We start from the raw sequence: 24,321 nt of genomic DNA on the forward strand, positions 1-24,321 counted from the left end.
TTAGCTCCAGGGTGAGGGAGCCTTGGAAACTGAGGATTAGTAAGAGTCCTGAGTTACGACTCAAGCAATTTGAGCGTTAATCCCAAGTGCGTCACTGTCTTGCTGTGTGACTTCTGTTTCCCCAAATTCAAAATGGTAATAATATTGCATATTGCTTTACTCAACATCACAGGGTTTTCAGGACCAAATGATATCATGAATACAAAGCAATTTGAAAAGCATAAATGTCTCACGTGATAGCAAGGCATTTTTTTTATTATTTACTAAGCAATTACTAGTGGATTCTAGGAATGCAATTTATTAGATGTCATTTAAATCTCTAATCAGGATTCTTACATTTGAGGGAGGTGCAGTGGGTTTGGGCTTTAGAGGAATAGCAGTCAGCACCGATGACTCCATTACAAACCTGGCCACTTTCTAGAGGGTTCATGGCGTGGAACCAGGGGAGGTCAAATTCCAAGATGAACTTAAAAAAACCTCAGAAGGGGGAATTTGCCCGAAAGCAGGGGTTCTTAACCTTTTTCAGGTCACTGATGCTTTGAGGATCTGATAAAAGATGCAGCGTCTGTCTTGGAAAAAGGCACTTATACAAAATTGACATAAATTTTCAGAAAATTCATAGACCCCACAGATCCCAAATTGAAAATGCCACCCTCAGGGAAGAGAGGGTCACAGACAAGACCCACGATGTGGTCTTAGGACTGAGCTGCCTCCAGGTAGGAGGCAGTTTTGAGAACAGCTGGAGGCCTGCAATAAAAACAAAGCAGTCTTTCTTTAAAGGCTCGGTCTCTGCTCAAAGTATTGCTACTGTGGGACCCTCAGATGAACATTTCTCGGGGGCTAAAAAACGGGGTGTCACATGTATTCACAAATACCATCATTCTAGCTAACTGGGTTAGTAGCTACTGCTTCCTTGGGCAGTTTCAACAGAAAAGAGCATCTGCTAGCTTAATGCATATGGACCCTGACCAACCCAGGGAGCAAAAGGTAAATGAGAAAAAGACAATCTGCAGCCTGTTAGGTGTCCCTAAGAACCACACTGCACATGTTAGTACTATACTGTAGAACACGTGGGGAATTTTCCCATTTTGGTTTTTGGGACAGAGAACAGAGACCACATGTCTCAAAGGACTTACAACACTGAAAGTATCACCAAGAGACGTCCCCAGCAACCCAGCCTAACAGAGAGGATTACGGCAGCAATCTGGCACCCACATAGATAGCAGGAGAGCAGGAAGAGAATCACTGATTTCCTAGAAATTCAACAGCAACTTCTCACTGACAAGAACAGAACTCTCCCTGATGTGTGAATCGAGTATGGCCTCAAACATTTTGACAAAATATTCTCTACCCACTTCCCGATCTAATCTCTTACAGAAATATGTTTAGGACAGTACAATGGAAGTCAAATGGAAAACAGAAATATTCATCTCATGTATCTCTAATTATTAAAAGTATGTTTGGAAGAGTGAGGCGGTACTGTGAATTTGAAATTACAATTGTTCATAAAACATTTAATGACTTTTTCATAATATGCTCATATGCTCTATTTTTTATTTTATCGACATCACAAAAGAATACCTCATGTATTGCAATATTTAAAACTTGACTTTCAAAATAGGGATGAATGAACAAGTTGAAATTACTACTCATGCAATTAATGCTCTTTCTTTAAATCAAAGATATTTATCTTTCTAAGACCAGTTGAACTCCATTAAAAAATATATCTTCCGATTATCAAATAATGAAGTCTTCACCAAGGACTGCAGGCTATATGAAGTCAGAAGGAACATTCAGAAGCAAATGAAAATACTATATGAACAAACACACTGCACTGCATTCCTATCTACTTGCCAAAGAAATACAGTCATTTGTAGGAGTGGGAAACTTTCACAAATTGTCAATGGATTTTGAAACTCCCCAAGGACAGGATGGCTTCCACTTTGGGATTTCCCCTAACAGCCTCCTAGTTATTAGGTTTATACTTCTGAGAGATACCTGGAAATCTCTTTTAATTTTAATTCTTCCAGGTCAGATGGTTTAAACAGCAGATAATTTCCCTCTGTAGTGCCATGACTTCTTACAAATGCCACTTCTTACTAATATATGTCAAATTAAATGGTAAATCACATTTTAATATATAGAACATTTTAACGAAAGTATTATGTTGGATATTCCAAGAATATAATTTAGAACAGTGCCTGGCACATAGCAAGTGCTCGAAGAATGCCAACAATGACAATGTCATTCTCACCTTGTGGGAGGCAGCTACTAAGATGGCCCCAGGTGATCCTTACTTTCTGTCATTCCTGCCCTTGAGCACAGGCTGGACTTGGTGATTAGATTCTAATGAACAGAATATGGCAGAAAGTGATGAGTTATCACCTTCAAGATTAGGTGATTAAAATACTTTCACTTTCATCTTGGGTTCATACACGCTCTCTCTCTAGATTCTCTTGGATCTCCTGCCCTGAGGGAAGCCAGCTATTACGTTGTAAGTTCCAGGTTGGAATCATGGAAGTTCCTTCAGAAAGGCCTGGATGAGCGAGATTGGAATTGGATCTTCTGAGGCCTGCCAACAACCACATCAGGGAATTCTGAAGCAGAGCCTTCAGTCCCGGTCAAATTTTGAGATGACTACAACCCTGATCGGCTGTTTGACTGCAACATCGTGAGACAGAGATCTTGAGAGAATCACCCAGCTAAGTCGATTCCTTTCCAGCAAAAACTGTGAGATAATATTTGTCATTCTAAGCCGATTCAGTTTGGGGGTAATCTGCTATGCAACAGGATAACTAATCCAGATTTTAGAAGTGGGGTGCTGCCATGACAAAAACCTAAAAGGTGGTAGAGGCTTTGGAACCAAGTAGTGGGACTAAGAAGAGTGCCAGTGACAGTGTAAAGTGCCTTGGACACATTGTTCACAGAATATTGGACTTTGAAGAGATTTCTATTAAGGGTATGAATGAAGGTGAGGAAAATCTTATTGGAAACTAGAAATTACATAGTGGCAAAAGGTTTAACAATACGACACTTATGTGTAGTTACGTGACCTGCAGACCCATGCGTTTATGTGAGACGTTTAAAAAGTGCCAAATGAACTGGGTGATTTAGTTAAGGAGCTTTCCCAGCAAAGTACTGAAGATGCTACCTGGTTCCTTCTTGCTGTTTATAGCAAACTATGAGAATATAAATCGGGGGAGGGACTACCAAACAAAAAAGGAGGCAGGACCTGAAGGTTTTGAAAATCCTCAGTCTCTCTAGATAGCTAACAATGCTAAAGTTAAGAAATAGTTTCCAAGCAAACATCATTTCTAGGGAACTGTCTGAGAAAACATGGTCTAAAGTGAGATCAACGGTGTAGCTTCTGAAATCCTTTTGGTAAGCCCTGGGAAACATGGCATCTCAGAGTACTATTCAGTCAGACCACAGGATCTCCTACAACTTTAAGGGTGTGACTCACGGATACTCTCAACAGGCCTTTGGTAAGTTAAAGGGCATTGTCTCTCCCTTGCCTCTGCACAAACTCAAGGTAGAGAAGGAATCATCTCCAAGATGGGTGTGGTTTTTTGTCTAACAGAGTAAACCTCAACAAGTTTCACAGGAGACCCACAAAAATTTTGAGAGGATTTTACCAGCAGATACACTGCCAGTTTGGACTGGAAGGAATGCAGATGGTCCTAAATGAAAAAAGGCCGTAGATCCCCAAAATTCTACAGGCAGGAAGCTGACTGAGAAAACTCAGCTGCCAACACATGCTACCTTTCATGAAAAAAACGAAGGATGACTCAGTAGTCCATAGGGTAGAATCAAGAACCATGGAGAATTATTCCTGGGCCTGGACCTAGTTGAGGAACATTTGCCTAACTGGATTTCAGAATTTTCATGGACCAGCCACTCCTACACACCTTGCACTTTCCGCTATTTTGAATAAGAATATGTAGGTATCGTATACCTGGCCCACTGTTGTATGTTGCTTATGTTGAGGTTTAGTTTCACAGATCTACCAATGAAGAGGAACTATACTTGAGAAGTTGTACTTGAGGAACTATATCCAAGGAGCCATACCCACATCTGGATAAAACTTAGATGACTTCTGGATTTTGAGCTGATACTCACCTATCTAGTAAAGAGGATATATTTTTCATCTTCTGATAAAAGTGATGTTTGACATCAGGACTATTTAACATGTTTTACAGAATCAAACCTTTAAAAAGGATATAAAGTCCTTTTAAAAATTACCTCTAAATGTTTGTTAATAGGTTGAGAGATTATTGCAGTAGGAAGCATAGATTTACAATATTAAATCTCACTAATGTAAAACTTGATAAACTGTTCTACACTAACCAAACTAATCAAGCAATTTATCAGCTGCCCAATATTAATCTACATTTAGAATAGTTATTTTATAGTATCATAGCTATTGTCTAGAGCATACAAGCAATGTCAAAGTTCTCTTACATACCCTGATTTGTAGAATTTATTTTTTTTACAAAAATTCCACTTAAAGAAGGGCTTTAAATGAGAGGTGAAATGGGAAATAGAATGTTTGACTCTCCTAAAATGATTATATATTTTTCTTAAGTTCTCTTACTCTCAAAGGAAAGGAAATGGTGTCATTCAAATGTTCTAAAATGCCTCATTCTTCAGAATGACAGCACATCTTTCACTTTTCTATTCACTACGTATCATATTGTGACATTTTATATGTGAAAAATAGCTAAAGCAGTATTTTTTTTTAAATGTCATACTATTATAACGAGCAATTTATTTCATGCCCATGTCCCTCCAGGCTATGAGCCTATTTAGTGAGCCTTATTAGTGTAGGGCAGTGGCTGGCATGTCCTCTGGAAAAGCACCCACGGGCCAATAAAAACAAAGAACACAAGTGTGCCATTCAGAAATACATAGCATTGTTTAAAAATAGCAACACCCATGCTGCTCAGACAGAGAGGCGGGTGCTGCCGGTCTCCAGACGCAGCCGGGCGCCGTGAGGAGTGCTACGCTGTTCTGGAAATGGGCTCTGGGCTCAGCTTGAGACACATGCTAAGTGATCCATCCTCTTCAGGATTGTTTTCTTAACTGTAGAATTCAGTGTCTGCATCACCAAGTGATGCGTTCCTAAACGTCAGACATGCAGGTACTCATAACACGAGTTCTTATTTTACACATGCAAAACCTGTCTAGGTACAATGGGTTGCCAAATGCTCACTTTTTACCCTAACATAAACTTCTAAAAAGGAAACTTTACACTACTACTTTGTAAATGAAAAATCTGACTTAACGTGCCATTAATGGGTAGTAACCGTAAAATTTAAATACAATAAAACAACAAAACAATTATTAAAGTCTACTTGTCAGGCTGTTGGCTGCCTGAAGTCTGCTCTCTGAAAACAAATGAGCAACTATATCTAGGAGAGAGGCTCTAGTATCAAACCGAGAGTGTCTCCTTGACTTGTCAAGAAAACACTGAAAGGGAATTCAAAAGGGCAGAAGTTTCTCATGTGATTTGATGTTATTTTATGCAGCATCTGCAGATCACCTAAAATCAACTCCAGTATCAACTAAAATCACCTTTTTCAACAGCACCAAATGTCCTACACTCTGGAAATGCTGCATCAAATAGTCACACCTGTTACTTCTGATTCTAAATTTTACCTTGAATCCTCACACGACCCACCTAACCCACTTTCTCAAAACCTGTAATATTGTCGCAGAGACACTAAAATAATTTTGAGGGCAATGGAGTACTGTGGAAAGAACACAGGCTAGGAAGTCACATTGGGGTTCCAAGTTCAGAGTCATTAGATTCGACCTTGACACTGGCAAGTGAATTTACCCCTCTGAGTCTCAGACTGCTCCTTCACACCAAAGTGCTCAGTCAGGGTTAAGTGAGAAAATGCATGTAATGTGCTTAAGCCCAGCACCTGAATGTGGCAGACACTCAATAAATGGTTATGTATTTAACATAATTTAATTCTTTCAAGGAAATTTTCAAATTTCTATCAAAATAAATTCATTTCAAATAAGAGTGGCTTGAAAGAAAAAATACAGTTGGCCATTTTTATTTTACAGTAAAGTTATATTATACATACCTTTCACTTCCAAACAAAGCTACAAAACCCATAAACCACTGACTGGCAAAAGTAGCAAACACATTTTGTCCTCAGTGATAAAAGAAGAACACTTAGTTGTCAAAATGAAAAACAGCAACTCTTAGCTGCTACCACGCAAAGCGTTCTCAAGTCCTGTCTCACCAAAAAACGGTCAATGTGGTAGAAAAGACAGAGTGAGAGTGTCTTTTAATCAAGTAAAAGTTTCAGCCAAGGTGGGCATATGGCTATGAAAAGAGCCACATTTAGACCACAGATAATGACTCTATTACCTACTAGATGTAATACACGGCGGGCAAAATAAAAAGTAGCCCAATATTAATCCTGCAACAGCAGTGCTGGTTACCTAGTAAATGTCATAGTGATGCGCTCTGGGATTTGTGCCAGTCACATTAGATGTATTATTTCTAGTCCATGCAAGTGTGCAAAATAGACATTGCTATCCCCAGCGAACTAGGAAGAAACCGAAGTTCAGAGAGGTTACCTGCCTGCTCAAGGTCACTCCATTGGTAAACACCAGAGTTGCATTCAAACGGTATCTGATGCCAAACCCACTCCCCCTTCACTAGTCCCCATTTCTTTCTTTTTAGGACATGCAGATGTGGGCAAGGATCTTCCCCAATGCTTTGAAATGTCATAAACTGATGTTAGTCCCCTTCTCTCTCTCTCACGTCTTCTTTTTTCTCTCAAATCATTTGCATTTTCGTCCTCCCGGCTTCAGTCGTCATTCTCAAACTCCAATTCACTCATTCCTTAAGTCTCTAAAACCTGGTCTTGTGTCCCAGCTCTTGGTAAGGCAGGTGGGAATTTCAAAAGGTCAAGGTAAGTTTTCCAATCTACTTGGATGTAGTGAACTGTATAACATGCCTGGGTCTTCTACCTCGGACTTAAACAAAAGGCTCACAGATACTGAGCAATTCTCTTCCCTGGTGAACCAATATTGGGGAGTTCCAATTTACAAGGACGACTAAGGCAGGTACAATGTGTGGGATCACACATATTTGTGCATGTCACATATATTTAACAGAATGCTTAACTGAGTCATATTTTCAAAAGTTATCTATCTTTTATTCAGGAAATAAATCTTGAGGCAGGGTTTTACATAAAGAGTTTTTATGTCTGCTCCATTTTTAAAATAGAACAGAATTAAACAAACACAGCTTGATAAATTTCACCTTTCAACTGCACAATGTATGTACTTCAGTGAAAATGCCCATTTAATAGACAACATCTAATTGATGTTTGTATGTCCTAACTTTGCGCTTGAAAACGAGTATCCCTACTACGCATTGCCTATACCCATGGGGCTAAATTACTGAGGTCTGTGAACCACTCTGTTGTACATGAAGTTCCCCAGTACTCCAAAATGCAAGTTATCACCCTTCTAAGCACTGTATACCCACTAACACTATTGATCCTATGACAACCTATTATAAACACCATTATCCTGATTATTACATATGATGAAAGCAAATCACAGAGATGTTAAGTAACCCAAGATTACCCAGCTGGTTAAAAAAAAAAAAAAAAAGATAGCAAGACATCAAATCCAAGAGCTCTGACTCCTCAGCCCACATCCACTACATTTCACTGCTCACCATATATAAGCACATTCATTGGCAGAGAGCCAATGAATATATAGGTATAGACCTATATATTTATTGATCACCTACTACAGTATATGCCAAGCACTTAGCACTGGAGATGAAAGAATTTTTTAAAAGGCTGGTCCTGAGCTGAAGGAGAACTTTTTTTTTTTTTTTTAAAGCAAATTCAGGGTAGGTTGAAAACAAAGAAGAAACCAGATACAATATGTTTTCATGCTCAGGCAAATGGGCCATTCTACGTCTCAGGGGAACATAATGCAAAGGACAACTAACTTGAATAACCATGTCACTCTTAGAAGCACCAAACGTGTTTGTTTTAAATAACTGTAATACACTTATCTGGAATAGGAGCATAGAAGACATCATATGAACCTTTTCTTGATGGTTTCTGGTCATCACTGGGAAGACCAGGAGCACTGCAATAATGTAATACAATGTTTTAAGAATGAGGGACTGTTTGCCCCTACTTTTTAAAAAAAATTTAAATAGTTACATCCCTCTCCCAGATCTTACTGCACAAGGTTACTGCCTACCTCTAGCAATCACACCCTCTCCTAATCTGACATGATATAAAGAGAGTTAATTAGTAACCAGACTTGAATTCTAAATTTAAATTGTCAGGGAAGGTCCCTTCTCCAGAGTAAAGTACTTGGATTTATTCCAGTCTGCCTATTTTCTTTGATGTTCATTTAGGTACAACAAAAAAGGAGCTAATTATAAAAACAAATTCTGCCAATTTCAAAATTTTACCCATGGCGACCCTGGGAAGAGAAAATGATCAAATATCTCAAACAGGGACTGTTATGATAACAACAGCTAAGGTTGAAGGAGCAGTACCTACTATGCGCTAGGTATGTGCTAGGAGCTTCACAGGTATTAATTATTTTATCCTCACAGTATTTTATAAAATAGGTCACTCTAATCTCCATTATATAAATAAGAAAAATGAGGCCCAAGATCACACAAAAAGTTGCAGGGCTAGAATTTGAATCACATGCTTGGGGTAAAAGAAAAAAGCCTCAAATGTCTTTGCAGCCAAGCCAGCGAAGTAAACGTGTGAATCAGCTCACTCTTAAGATTACAGAGCTGTGGTTCTCGACCTTGACAGCACATTGCAATCACCTGGGGAGACTGCCAGGTGTGTTCCACCCCACAGATTGCGAGTTAATTGGACTGAGAGTTGCCCCCAGGTGATTCTAATGGGCAGTCAAAGCTGAGAACCACTGTTTATAGACACAGAAAATGGTGCATGGCCCCAAAAGCATTTTTGCTTTTTTTTTTTTGGCTGCTTGGCGAGGAACGTGGGATCTTAGTTTCCTGACCAGGGATCTAACCCGCGCCCCCTGCAGTGGAAGCTCCAAGACTTAACCACTGGATCGCCAGGGAAGTCCCAAAAGCAGTTTTTAAAAAAAAAATTCTAAGTTAACTAAACACTGAGCTGGTCAAAGGTTGTTACTACTGCCTCTGCCACCAGAGGTAACCTCTGCCCCACTCCTCAGTATAATTAAGGAACACTATGGATGGAAGATAGAGAGGCTGGCAGACACAGACATTTGTTTTTAGTGGACGGAGCATTGCCAAAGTCTGGAACTTTCCCCATGTAACCCCTGCCATTTCCTTTTTATGGAACTGTTCTACTCCAAAATACACTTGGAGTTAGACATAACCTACTTTCAGAATAACGTCTGGTGTACAACCCATTATTAAACTGAAGATGACCTAAATATGTTCATTTAACAAATGTATACCTTCAGATTACATGGCCAAATTACTTAACGTTTTTCAAGAGGCATTTTTTTAAAAAAGAAGGCCACTCATAATTAACTCTGATTTTAATCCAAGCCAGGTCAAGAGATCTCACATAACTAAACAAGTCTTAAGAATGGAGAGTTTAATGTCCTACAAACAAATCTATACGTGTACATAGCACCGCTGAGTAAAATGTCATTTGTCATTGGAAAAGGGAAGCAAAAGCTGCGTACCATCAGAAAATCTTCATTAAATGGCCTGCAGATGTGAAATCCAAAATAAATGCTACAGAATAGAATTGTGAAAAACGAAGAATTGTAAGAAAAAAAAAAAGAAGAAGAAGAAGAAACTGTAGCCTGCTTGGGAAATAATTCTTCACACATAATCATATTGCAACTGTGCAGCACCACAATTCAAGAGGAAATGGCAAAAGACTAAATTAAGAAATGGACTGTAAGGCCACTTGTTCAAACTAGCTACAACATTTTTTTTTCATCTACTGCAGCAAAGCAAATGTTGTGTATTTTAAATGGTCTTGTATTACCACTTACCACCCCTCTCCCCCACTACCACCACCAAAAGAAGGCAAATAAAAGGAGAAAAAAAACTGAGATGGATTTTCTAAATGGAATACTGCAAATAAAGGCCATGACTCAGAAATCAGGGCCTCCTCAGTCAATGAGTTCCAGCACTGGGAGTTTAGGCAAATGTGCTACTTGGGCAAAATATTTCATTGTTGTTACTTGGTTTTTTTCAAAAAGCAGACAAGGAAGTGAAGTCTGAGAAAGCAGACAAAAGTGCTTGGGACTAGTTTTCTCACCACAGTTAAAATTTGTTTGTTGACTGAATAAGTATATACATTGACCCCCTCCTGAGTGTCAGGCACTGTGCAGCGCTGAGGATGTATTGGTGAATGTGACAGTACCTGCTCTCATGACTCTCCTGAACTAAGAGAACAAGGCATGAACCTTGCATAATCCACCATATACACCCTTCCAGTCACGTGTGTGAAAACCCAGTCCTGCCATTGTACTACTGGATGGCAAATTTTTCCCTTGGTCTAACTGCTGCTGGTGTCTTCTAAGTAAACAAGTAAATAAATAAATATCCATATTTTGCATACCAACAGTAACTCATGGGTAAATTTCAACAAGTTTTAAAGAAAAAAATTTTTAAAGTAAGACTGAATCAAAACAGATTTTCCTTTTGAGCAAAGCCCAGCTCACGTATTTTCATTGCCTGTGGCTACACAGCTTCAGTAAGCTAAAAATACTTCCTTTGTTTCTAAATTGGGAAAAGCAAATAAGACCAAGAATCAGCTGTGTATCCTTTTCTCTCATATTTTTTTTTTACTAGAAAACATTCAAAATAGCTAAAGCAACGAAAAGGTATCTGTTTTATATTTGTATAAATATACAATGACAGAAACTATCCAGGCAGCTTGTATCTTCCTAGTAATATGAAATAAGCTATATTTGCATGATCAGCAAGGACTGTCAACATTTCACTACTCACAGCCCTTTACTATTTTTACTTTTTTTGGTGGAGAGAGGGCTGCATAAGTGTTGAAAACTAACCACAAGTACAAGAAAAAGCTTTCAAAAAATATGTAAAGGACGACTCTGCTCTTAAGAAGGCCTCATGGTGCTTACTTTGCAGTCATGCATCATTTATGTTCCCGAAATTTACGTTAAATGGGATTCTAACATAGAAGGATAGGAGCTTTCCGTCTTTCTGCAGGTATTGCTCACGTTGTGTTTGCTGTGTGTCTGGCAAAGTGAAAAACCAGGTTTCTCCTCTTGCACTTCTCAAGGCTAGCTGTAACACACACACACACACACACACACACACACACACACACACACACACACACACACACACACCCTACCTCTCCGGGACAAACTGAAAGTTACTCAGTTTAATAAAACTTTTTTTTTTCTTTTTCCAAAAACATACCTGCAGGATGGTGAACAGTAGCGTGGACTTTTCCAACACATCCAACATCTCTAAAGTCACACTAGTGAGTTAACAGAAATAAGAAACTAGCAGGTCTAGGCTCCATTCGACTGGGCCATTAGTTTGGACCACCGGGTCATGGCTTAATTTCCCTTGAAGAAACAGCACAGTTTGAGAAATCTCAGCCAAACTCCCCATTTCTTAGGCTACTGACAACGTCAACTGGAAAGCAAATGCCTAGAAACCAGGAAACCGTGCCCCTCCGGATGGGCTGGCAGGAGCGGAGGCAGGGATCCTGGCTTGTCTGCCCGGATTGCAGCTGGGCCTTTGACAAGGGCTGGGGTAAAAGACTCAGTGTGTGCCCGCCCATCCATCGCCCAGTGGGACCTGGGCTGGCGCTGCCAATTTCAAATGTAACCACCGGAGGAAGCGGGAGGATGCGGATGTGTCATCTCTGACACTCCGGGGTCCGGCGGGGCTTGCCTCTGATGTCCCTGAAGGTCAGAGGTGGTGCCCGCGGTGCCAAGAGCTCATCAAAACCACTTTTCCAGCCGGGGCGGGAGGCGCGGGGCAAAGTTGGCCACCGGCCGCGCGCGTCCCGTTAACCGTACCTTGTAACTGGGCGGAAAGGGACTCCTGGTGCTGCTGGTACTTGAGGGCCACCGCTTCGGCTTTCCGCAGCTGTGTCTGCAGCTCGTAGTAGAGCATCGCGCCATAGAGAAAGCCGAACACCACGGTCAGCAGCAGCAGCGTCTGGAAGATCCGCTTCTGCTTTCGGGAGCACATCCCGTTTCCCATAGTCCCGTCGGGACCCCGCGCCGCGGCCGTCCTCGCCGCCGCCGTCCCTTCCTCCCCTCGGCCCGAGCGGGCGCCTCAGCAGCGGCCGCCGCAGGAGGTGGCCGGACGCAGCATGAGGAGGAGACGCGAGACACAAAAGCTGGGCCGGAGGGAAGTGGCGCCCGCTCAGCCTCCGCGCGCCGCGGGGCGTGCAGCCATCGACGCCGCCGGGGCAGCCGCCGCCGCCAAACTTTGGCGAGGCTGTGTCTCCGCGAGTGCCTGGGCCCGGGAGGGGGCCCTCCGCATACTTCTGAGCGGGCTGTCCTCGCGCCGGTCCGCAGATGCCGCCTGCCTTGTTCCCTCCTCCCCACTTTTTGGCCCGGCTGCCCCCGGCGGCGCTCGGAGTCCCGCCTCTGCCGCTCCCCGCCCCCTCGCGGCGGCTCCCACGGCGCGACTTTGTTGCCACCAAAAGGAGGGGGTGCGCGCCCAACAAAGGGAGCCGGGCTCCAGGCGGCGCCTCGGCGCGCGGCCCGCGGGGGTGAGTAGCTGGGTGGGGGCCGGCTGCCCCGGCCGGGTTTGGGGGACGGCGGGCCGGTGTCACTGACGGGGCTGCGGAGCCTCGGCCGCCGCCGCCTCCCACCTAACTTACGTGTCACCCACAGCCCCGCTATTCTGGCCAACGGGATTCCGGGAGGAAGTCCCACTCGGGCTCCCCGCTCATTGGGCCCGTCAGAGCCGCCGCTCCCTCCCTTCGGGGAGGCAGTGCCGGGCTCGATTGGACGTCCGCTTTGTCCGTCCGACCCCGGGGCCGCGCCTTCCCTCGAGCGCGGGGGCCGGTGAGGGGCTCCGTGGGCCGCGCGGCCGCCTGGCGCCGGGGTACGCCCACGTGGAGTGCTGGTGGCGGGGAGAGGCCGCGGAGCCAGCGGCGGGGAGGTCGGAGTGCGCTGGAGACGCGTCCCGGCTGACGGCTGGGAGAGATACGGGGGTGTGTGTGTGTGTGTGTGTGTGTGTGTGTGTGTGTGTGTGTATGTTTGTGGTCCTGCCCTTGGAACGCACGTGGGGAGAGGAGTACAGTGTATAAAGTGGGAGAGAGTGGATAGGAACAGCTGTGTACACTCCACCAAGCACCCTTTCTTTCCCTGTCCAGTGGGCAGATGCGGCAGGCACACGGGATAGCTACAAGGTCAGCACGATTTTCTTGTGAACCGGAGGTGCCTTGTCTACTGAGTCTTGCCCCATCCAGTGTACTATCACGGATGCGTGTGTCCTCGCAGACGGCAAGACACAAGTCCGGAAACTCGAGCGCGCTAGCATGCTAGACTTACCGCTCAAGTGTACACGTGGGTTGGGGAAATCAGCTTGTCTTTGGCAGAGGGGAAAGAAATGATCTCATATGTTTTCCCTGGCTGCAAATAGAATAATTTTAAAACAAATCTTACAGGCTGAAATGAGTATGCATTTACTTTGTCATATGTATTTGTTCTATTGTTGGCAAAAATACATCAGTTACACTGCTAAGTTACATTTTAAAGGCCAACAAATGTTCCCTATGTAAAAACAAGTAAAACAAACGTAATAACTACAAACCTCTTCAAAGAAAATCCATAGTACATTTGTTCTTTCTATGTACTTGAGGGAAAAAAATTGAGGTTATGCATAAATGATAATTTTGCTTCTGCTCTTGACCTAAATTCTAAAAAAGTAAATTATTTCTTAAGTGCCTCAGTAATGTCATGGAATTTATCACATACTGCATACTTTTTGAGATACTTCAACCAGATTTTAGTTATCACTATCAATAATGGCCAGTGAGTACTCAAAATGAGGGTAGATCTGTTTAGCCACAAATACAACTTAAAGACAGCCCCCGGTGCAGAAAGTTTTTAGTGTTAAAAGCCATAAAAGAAACCAAATTTACAACCTAGCTACCCTGTGACGTTTATACTACCATGAAAACTAAGTGTGCCTGGCATGTGCTTTTCCCTAATAAACGATAACTTACATTATATTTTTTAAATGCTTTCATTTACTGTCTCATCACAGCCAGGTTAAGTATTTGGCTCACATACTGGTAAATAAAGAAAGCAAAGCTTATCAAAGTACTGTGATAGCTCTAGGACCTTCTAGAAAGCTAGGAGCGCAACAGGATTATAAGCCAGGTCACAATCTTCTTCTTTCGATCTCTTTCTCCTATAGAAGCCAGGTTCTCATTCTTTTTAAGCAAGTTATATAAACAAATTATATCTGGTCCATTAGCGTGAGAACCTAATTTAAAGAGAAAAAGGTCTGAAGTTTTAGTTTTTGTCCTGTCATGTAAATATTACGTAACGTTACTTGTTATTGAATTTACCACTGTTTAAATTTCACTCTTTCAATGTGACTCGAGACTGGAAACTGAGACTGGGTAATTCCTGTGACCTTGTCAGAATTCCTCGTAACTAAAAATTCCTCACCGTTGTCAGTGTACAATTTGCTAAACAAACTCTTCCTCCAAAAAAAACTACCCAAACTGCTCTGGAAGAAATTAAGTTTTATAGCAACAATCCTTGCCCATACATGAATAGATAATTATCCTAGACACAAAAGAAAAAGAAACTGTCTAGAGGACTGGGAAATTATTGCTCATATATTACACAGTATGCAGTATTTGGTTGTTTTTTAAAATCTTTGGAAAATTCCTTTGCTTCCAGAATACATGATTACTCATTTTAAACCTCTGATTTCTTCCCAAAGTCTGATTTCAGACTCCAAAGGTATTCTTTGCCTAAAGCTGCTGGCTGACTCCACAGAATATAATAAATGTAGGTCATAAAACACAACTCAATATTGCAGTCATAAAACTTGAAAGAGAACAAAAATTATTACCTGAACTTATCCATTTTTTCAAATTCAAGAAGGGTATGTAGAAGTACATAAAATCACTAATGGCGGCGTCTTCACAGTATTACTCTTTCAGGTTGGAGTGTGCTGCTAGTTTCTTGAAAATATCAGTGTAGAGCTTTTCAAAGGCCAACATTGGGGAGGCTATTCAAGGTCTATAAATTGAATTTACATAACATTGCCTTTGGGCAGAGCTTGAAATAGATGAGCTATTCATACTGGTCTTGCTAGCTCTGTTTTAAGTTCTATCTTATTTTTGTTTCTAGCATTTAAAAAATAGTATGTAATTATATTTCTGTATGCCATATATTTAACAATATAGTATGTAAAATTTAAAAAAATGTAAATCTTGAGGAATTTCACCAGTTTAATGTTTTATTCCTAAGACAGGAAGAAATGAAAGAGCTTCAAGATCTTACATTTGAGAAGGGCTAAGGCAACATTTGGGAGCCTTAGTATTCTCTCCAGTTTTAGTAAATTTGTCATTCTAACAAAATTTGTTCATTTTCAAAATAGGGGAAGGCAAGAAAATTATAGTCAAGAGATACAGCTAATTTATAAAAATAGATGACTTTAAATGAATAATGTTCAGGATCCTAGAGCAAATTTTTCATTTAAATCTCTTTACAAATTGAATTCAATATTTTTTAATTTGCAAGAGAAATCAACACTTAAGATGATGAATTTTAAATCATATTTTAAAAATATATAACTAGGTGTGGTGATGGACGTTAACTAGACATTGTAGTGCTCATTTCAAATAAATGCATATATCAAATCATTATATTGTACCTCTGAAACTAATATGATGCTGTATGTCAATTATACTCAATTAAAAATAAGTAAATAAAATTTTAAATGGCGTTTCGGTATTAATAAACGAGTTTTAACCTTTTCACATGAAAACTGCTGAAATCAACTATCTTTTTTTCTCTATAGGAAACTTCACTCTTTATCTCTGCCTTTTGGCTAGCACCTAATTAGCACACAGGCTTCCTGCATGCCACCTGTACCTGCCTGTTTCCAGGGGTAAAGGAAGCTACATTCAAGGTATTCTGTCTTTTTGAGGATTCTGTGAGAGATGTTTTTATAACTCCTTTTTACAAGATTTTGCTAATGACCTGGTGGTAATTGTTAGCAGATTAACAAGGTAAGCCTGTGGCTAAACGCTTAACAAAGCAATTGAAACCCCACTCAATGTGTCTTGGTGCCTTGCTTTGGTCTGTCTCTAAGCTGCCACGTGGGTAACTTTGAACTATTTAAGGAGTTAGAGGAGAGTAAAGGGGAAAGTAGATGATTAGATGAAAAGTAAAATGCTTTTCAATAACAGAAACCACACCATCAGCACCACTGGTAAATACTTTGTGAGCACACTCTGATAATGGAGGAAATGATTTAGAAGGTTCTACTTGCCACCGGATGTGTAGCTAAAGAAACAGAAATTATCATTTCAAACTTCTTTAACCTTCTAAAGTAGGACCATCCAGCATACTCTAAACTCTTCCAAATTCTAAGATGGCACAAGAAATTATTTTGAATTTGTTGCTTAATGTTTATTATAGCTAACATATTAATTTTAGAAAATAGTTTAGTTCCATAGAATGTTAGAATGAATGGAAAGGGACCGTAAGTGAGACTCAGAAGTGAAGCGAATTTCCCAAATCTTCTGCTGCCTGGTTCAGGCAGCTTTTCACTAGCTCACTGCCTTCAGTAACTCAAACACTTCAGATAAGCAGGTGGACCACGGAAAAGATCAGTGGCCAATGAAACATACATCTTTAAATGTTCCCCTCTAAACGTATAGTTTGTTGGAGTCCTTTGTATTAAAGAGGTGTTTGGTTTATCCATGACCATTTTATAGAATTGGTATTATAATTTTATATGTTATATGATAGGTATTTATAGTAATTTCTTAATCGTCATGAGACATGGCTGGTCATATTTATGATGTATCTAATGCTGAGTCCTGGGTCAGATATTCTATATTCAGTTTCAGAACTGTTCCTAAAGGAAATCATAACCTGCTTCATAAACATTCTTTATGCTCTAGTTTCCAGGAACATTTTGAGTGAAAACAAAGGGACTATCAATGTTTTTACTTAGAAATAAAGTAGAGCAAATTTTCAAATAAATAAGAAGAATCGAGTTACCTCAGGATTAAGTTCAGCTCAAATAAAAATTGTGAAATAGAAACATTTGTCTTGTGTTATTCTGCTCCTTCTCATTCTGTTCTCTAGTTCAACTCCAACTCCTGGCATCCAACATCCTAATAGTTGCCTTTAGTTTCCCAGAATCCTTGCCTTTGACTGTGCCCTTCACTCCTCACCACCCACCCATGTACATATAATACATTGGACTTTCCTTCTTGAAGACAAAGTATACTAATCTAAAATAATCCTTCCACCAGTCTTGAGAGGAAGTTCAAGATGGCTGTGTAGAAGATCCTGAATTCACCTCCTCCCATGGACACACATATGGAACAAGTCCCTCTGAAAGAGACCTGAAAACTAGCTGAGCAGCTCCTCCACAACAAAGGATAAAAGAGCCACATCGAGACAGGTAGGAGAGGGAGAGACACATTCTCACCAGAAACCCCACCCCCTGCACAGAGAGCTCCAATCTGTAGGGATCTCACAAATACGGAGCTTTTCCCTGAGAAATGAAGCTGTCATGCACCACATCAGGCACCCTAACCCCTGGGACCTGCACCGGAGAGAAGAGCCCCCGAAACGTCTGGCTGTGAAAACCAATGGGGCTTACATCCAGGAGACCCAAAGGGCTGCAGGGAACTGAGATTCCTCTCTTAGAGGGCTTGTGTGCAAACTAACGTTCCCAGGGACCCAACGCAAAAGCAGCAGCTTGAAAAGCTTGTAGGCTGAATGTGAAGGAGGTTCATTTGCTAATCTTAAAGCATTAGGGTCAGGGGCCTGACCCGCAGCTCTCTCTTTTTGCACTCTCCCTCTACCTTGCTAGCATCGCAGGCATGTGCAATCACAGCCCTCTCCAGCTTCCCCACTAGAGCCTGCGGGTGTGCCCCATGCCTGTGCTCTCCCACTCCCTTGCAAAAAACAGTGGGTCCTCCCCAACCCTGTGCTCTCTCACTGCCTCGATAAAGCTGGTGGGCATGCCTTGACCCTGCACTCCCCTGCTGCCTCACTAAGGCTGTAGGCAAACGTGATCCACACAGGAAACGTTCCTTGATTGCCTGGCTCTGGTAGCTGGAGCTTGCATTTCTGGGCCCCACAGGACCGAAACAATTGGAGAGACAGTTCTTGGCAGGCTACCAGTCCCAGGGCACTGCACAGACATCAGACTGAAACACACCCCAAGTCTGCCTGTGAAAAAGGCCTATTTATTTGTCCCAGAGCATCAGCTTGTGGGTCAGGCTTCATGTTTGCCACACATCTAGAGGCTACAGAGGTGCTCTCAGGAATGAGGCTGGAGGAGCCATCTTTGTGTTCTCCCTTGGCCTCACTACAGCTCACTAGTACATCCCAGAAAGGAGCTTATATACTCATCTAGAGCCCCAATTTTTGCAACTGTAACCCATGGGACACTTCCAGATCACCTGGTCTGGAGGCCAGCAGGGCTTACAAATGAGGTGCCATTCATAGGACTGTATATGTTGGCATACTTAAAAAAATGCTGCCTGAGTGTCTGGCTTTCAACAGGCTGACTGAGATTTCTCCTCTTCACACATGCTCAACAAATGGGACCTATCAAGAATAAATTAGGCTGCTCAGACAATCAAAATGTTTGAGAGAAAGCCAAGAGCTAGGACAAGGTTGAGCTAGAAAGGTTCATCTCCTATACAAGGCCAATCCTTAAGACTGGGAAAGGTAGTTGTTGCATCTAATACATAAAAACTAACACAGAGTCAAGCAAAATGAGGAAACAGAGGAATATGTTCCAAAAGAAAGAATAAGATAAAACCTCAGAAAAAGGACTGAAATGGAGATAAGTAATCTACCTGATAAAGAGTTCAAAGTACTGGTCATAAAAATGCTCACCAAACTGGGGGGAAGAATGGATGAACACAGTGAGAACTTCAACAAAGAGACAGAAAATGTAATGAAGTACCAAACAGAAGTCACCAAACTGAAGAAAACAACAACCAAACTGAAAGAATACACTAGAGGGCTTCAACAGCTGACTAGATGAAACAAAGAACAGAACAGCAACCTGGAAGACAGGGCAGTGGAACTCACTTAAACAGAGCAGCACCCTCCCCAAAAAGGAAAGAAATTTAAAAATTGAAGATAGCCTAATGGACCTATGGGACAACATCAAGTGGAAAAACATTTGCATTATAGGGGTCGGAGAAGGAGAAGAGAGAGAGAGAAAGGGAGCAGAAAATTCTTATTTGAAAAAAATAATGGTTGAAAACTTCCTTAACCTGGGGAAGGAAACAGGTATGCTGGTCTAGGAATCACAGAGAGTTCCAAATAAGATGAAACCAAAGAGATCCACACCAAAACACATTATAATTAAGATATCATAAGTTAATGATAAAGGTAAAAATACTTATTACATACAAGGAAACCCCCATAAGACTATCAGCAGAAACTTTGCAGGCCAGAAGAGAGTAGCACGATATATTCAAAGTGCTGAAATAAAAAAACTTCCAAGCAGAATACTTTACCCAGCAAATTTATCATCCAAAATTGAAGGAGAGACAGAGTTTTTCAGACAAGCAAAGCTAAAGGAGTTAATCACCACTAAACTGACCTTACAAGAAATTTTAAAGGGGATTGTTTTTTTTTTTTATTTGTCATTCCCTTTTTTTTTTCTTCTCGTAATATCTTTTTTTCACACACACACACTGTATTTTATTTTTACAAGAGATAAATAGACTGACACCAAGCATTGTACATGGATGACCACAACAAAAGCAACAATGACTGCAATTACCACACATGAAACACACTCATACTATGTCATAATATTGACATTCAGTCCAGTAATCCTCCACTGTAACAGCTCTAAAGGGGATTCTTTAAGCTGAAAAAAAAGGGCACTAATTCATAACAAGAAAACATGTGAAAGTAAAATTCTCACTGGTAAAGGTAAATATATAGTAAAGGTAGTAGATTAATCATATAAAGCTAGTATGAAGTTTAAAAGAGAAAAGTTGTAACAATAACAATAACTACAATAATTAGTTAAGGGATATACAGTGAAATATGACATCAAAAACAAAATGTGTTGGAAGAGAGTAAAAATGTGGAGTTTTAGAATATGTTCAAACTTGGTATCAACTTATGAAAGACTGATATCTATATCTATATCTATCTATCTATCTATATATCTCAGTATACACACACACACACAAACACAGGCTGTCATATGTGAACCTCAAAGAAAAAAAACCTATACACAAAAAAACAATTAGAAAGGAATCTTAACATAACACTAAAGAAAGTCATCCAACCACAAAGGAATAGAGCAAAAGAAGAACAAAACAGAGAGGAACTTCAAAATAGAAAACAATTAACAAAATGGCAATAAGTACATAACTATCAATAATTACTTTAAATATAAATGCTCCAATCAAAGCACAAAGTGGCTGAATGGATTAAAAAACAAAAAAAGATCCATCTAAATGCTGCCTACAAGAGACTCATTTCAGATGTAAGGACACACAGACTCAAAGTGAACAGAAGGAAAAAGATGTTTTATGCAAATGGAAACTAAAAGAAAGCTGGGGTAGCTATAATTACATCAGACAAAATAGAGTTTTTTAATGCCCCAAAGATGGGCATTGCATAATGATAAAGGGGTCAATTGAATAAGAAGATATAACATATGTAAATATTTATGCACATAAAATCAGAGCACCTAAATATATAAAGTAAATATTAACAAACCTAAGGGCAAAATTGACAGCAATATAATAAGAATAGAGGACTTTAATACCCCCTTATGTCGATGGATAGATCATCCAGGCTGAAAATCTATAAGGAAACATTTGCCTTAAATGACACATTAGACCAGATGAATTTAATAGATGTATAGAGAACATTTCATCCAAAAGCAGCAAAGTGCATATTCTTCTCAAATGTACATGGAACACTCTTTAGGATAGATTATATTTTAGGCCACAAAACAAGTCTCAATAGATTTAAGAAGATCATTTCAAGCATTTTTTCCAACCATAATAATATGAAAGCAGAAACCAATTACAAGGAGAAAACTGCAAAAAATCACAAATATGTGGAGATTAAACAACATGCTACTGAACAACCAATAGGTCAATGAAGAAAGCAAAGGAGAAATTTAAAAAATACCTTAAGACGAATGAAAATGGAAATACAACATACTAAAATCTATGTAATGCAGCAAAAGCAGTTCTAAGAGGGAAGTTCATAGTGATACAGACCTACCTCAGCTAACAAAAATCTCAAATAAATGAACAACTTTATACCTAAAGGAACTAGAAAAAGAAAAACAATTGAAGCCCAAAGTTAGTAGAAGGAAGGAAATAATAAAGATTAGAGCAGAAATAAATTAAACAGAAACTAAAAAGACAATTTAAAAAAATCAGTAAAACTAAAAGCTGGTTCTTCGAAAAGATAAACAAAATTGACAAACCTTTAGCTAGACTCACTAAGAAAAAAAATAGGGCCAAAATAAATAAAATCAGAAATGAAAGAGGAGAAATTACAAATGATACCACAATAAACAAAGGATCATAAGAAACTACTACAAGCAACTGTATGCCATTAAAATGGACAGCCTAGAAGAAATGGATAAATTTGTAGAAACATACAGTCTTTCAAGACTGAATCATGAAGAAATAGAAGATCTGAATAGATTGATTACTAGTAAGGAGAATGAAACAGTAATCAAAAACCTTTCAAAAAACAAAGTCCAGGACTAGGCAGTTTTACTGATGAATTCTACCAAACATTCAAAAAAGATTTAATACCTATCCTCCTCAAATTCTTTGAAAAAATTGAATAGAAGGGAATGTTTCCAAACTCATTTTACAAGGCCAGCATTACTCTGATACCTAAAATGGACAAGGACACCACAAAGAAAGAAAATTATAGGCCAATATGCCTGATGAACATAGATGCAAACATCTTCAACAAAATACTAGCAAACTGAATTCAACAATACATAAAAAGGATCATACATCATGATCAAGTGGGATTTATTCCAGGTATGCAAGGATGATTCAACATCTGCAAATCAATCAACATGATACAAAATGAAGGATAAAAATCATATGATCATCTCAATAGATGCAGAAAAAGCATTTGACAAAATTCAAAACCCATTTATGGTTAAAAAAATCAACTCAATAAAGTAGGTATAGAGGGAACGTTCCTAAACATATACATGACAAGCCCACAGCTAACGTCATACTGAAAGGTGAAAAGCTTTCAGCTCTAAAATCCAGAACAAGAGAAGTGTGCCCACCTTTGCCACTTTTATTCAACATAATATTGGAAGTCCTAGTCACAAGAATTAGGTTAGAAAAGGAAATAAAAGGCATCCATACTGGAAAGGAAGAGGTAAAACTGTCACTATTTGTGGATGACATGATTTTATATGTAGAAAACCCTGAAGACTCTACCAAAAAAACTGTTAGAACTAATAAACAAATCCAGCTAAGTTATAGGGAACAAAATCAGTATACAAATATTGGTTGCATTTCTATACTCTAAAATGAGTTATCAGAAAGAGAAATTAAGAAAACAGTACCATTTACAATTGCACTGAATACCTACAAATAAATTTAACCAAAAAGATAAAAAGATAAAAATAGATAAAAGATAAAATGTTAACGATGTTAACATTTAACATTGTTAAAATGTCCGTATTACCCAAAGCTATCTACAGATTCATTGCAATCCCTATCAAAATTCCATGACACTTTCTACAGAAATAGAGCAATTCTAAAATTTGTATGGACTACAAAAGATCTGAGATAGCCAAAGCAATCTTGAGAAACAAGAACAAAGCTGGAAGCACCATGCTCCCTGATTTCAAACTATATTACAAAGCTATAGTAATCAAAGCAGTATGGTATTGGCATATAAACAGATACATAGATCAATGGAACAGAATAGAGACCTCAGACATAAACCCATGCATATATGATCAATTAATTTGTGACAAAGGACCAAGGATACACAATGGGGAAAAACAGTTTCTGTTAATGGTGTTGGGAAAATTGGACAGCAACACACAAAAGTATGAAACTAGATCACTATCTTACACCATATACAAGAATTAGGTCAAATGGATTAAAGATTTGAATGTAAGACCTGAAACCATAAACCTTCTAGAAGAAAACATAAGTGACATTGGTCTTGGCAGTGATTTTTTGGGTATGACTCCAAAAGCAAAGGCAACATAAGCAAAAATAAACAAGTGGAACTACATCAAACTAAAAAGTTTCTGCCCAGTTAAAGGAGACCATCAACAAAAGAAAAAGGCAACCTATGAAATGGGAGAAAGTATTTGCCAATCATATATATGATAAGAGGTTAATATTGAAAATATATAAGGAACTCATACAAATCAAGAGCAGAAGAAAATCCAATTAAAAAATGAGCAGAGGACCAGAACAGACACTTTTCCAAAGAAGACATACAGATGGGCAATAGGCACATGAAAAGATGCTGAACATCACTAATCATCAGGGAAATGCACATCAAAATCACAATAAGATACCACCTTACACCTGTTAGAATGGCTTTATCAAAAAGACAAGAAATAAGTATTGGTGAGGATGTGGAGAAAAGGGAAACTTGTGTACTGTTGGTGAAATGTAAATTGGTGCAGCCACTATGGAAAACAGTTTGGAGGTTCCTGAAAAAGTTAAAAATAGAACTACCATATGATCCAGCAATTCTACTCATGGGTATTTGTCCAAAGGAAATAAAAACATTAACTCAAAAAGATCTCGGCAACCCCACTGTAATTGCAGTATTATTTATAATAGTCAAGATATGGAAATAATCTGTGTTCATTGATAGATGAATGGATAAAGAAGATGTGGTATCATATACAATGGAATACTACTAAGCCCTAACAAAGAATGAAATCTTGCCATTTGTGACAACACTGATGGACCTTGAGGGTATTAGGCTAAGTGAAATAAACCAGACAGAGAAAGACAAATACCACGTGATTTCACTTACACGTGGACTCTAAGAAATAAAACAAATGAACAAACAAAACAGAAAAAATACCCAAACTCATAATACAGAGAACAGATTGGTAGC

General features: G+C 39.7%; 1 protein-coding gene and 1 long non-coding RNA gene across 9 annotated transcripts in view; one reads left to right on the forward strand and one right to left on the reverse strand.

Moving 5' to 3' along the window:
- Positions 1-12,369, reverse strand: part of GOLIM4 (golgi integral membrane protein 4) — a 74,513-nt gene extending 62,144 nt beyond the window's left edge. For all 4 annotated transcript variants that reach the window (XM_082458410.1, XM_082458409.1, XM_082458408.1 and 1 more), the window contains exon 1: positions 12,037-12,369. In XM_082458410.1, the coding sequence (XP_082314536.1) occupies positions 12,037-12,223 (187 nt within the window). In that variant the 5' untranslated portion in view covers positions 12,224-12,369. The remainder of the gene's footprint in view (positions 1-12,036) is intronic.
- Positions 12,370-12,696: 327 nt separating this feature from the next.
- Positions 12,697-24,321, forward strand: part of LOC309659148 — a 122,918-nt gene continuing 111,293 nt past the window's right edge. For 4 of the 5 annotated variants that reach the window (XR_014262620.1, XR_014262621.1, XR_014262622.1 and 1 more), the window contains exon 1: positions 12,697-17,641. This is a non-coding gene — a long non-coding RNA (uncharacterized lncRNA). The remainder of the gene's footprint in view (positions 17,642-24,321) is intronic. The other variant, XR_014262623.1, reaches the window with a different exon arrangement.

The sequence above is a fragment of the Balaenoptera physalus genome (assembly GCF_965194825.1).
Source record: "Balaenoptera physalus genome assembly, chromosome: 4".
NCBI lineage: Eukaryota > Metazoa > Chordata > Mammalia > Artiodactyla > Balaenopteridae > Balaenoptera > Balaenoptera physalus.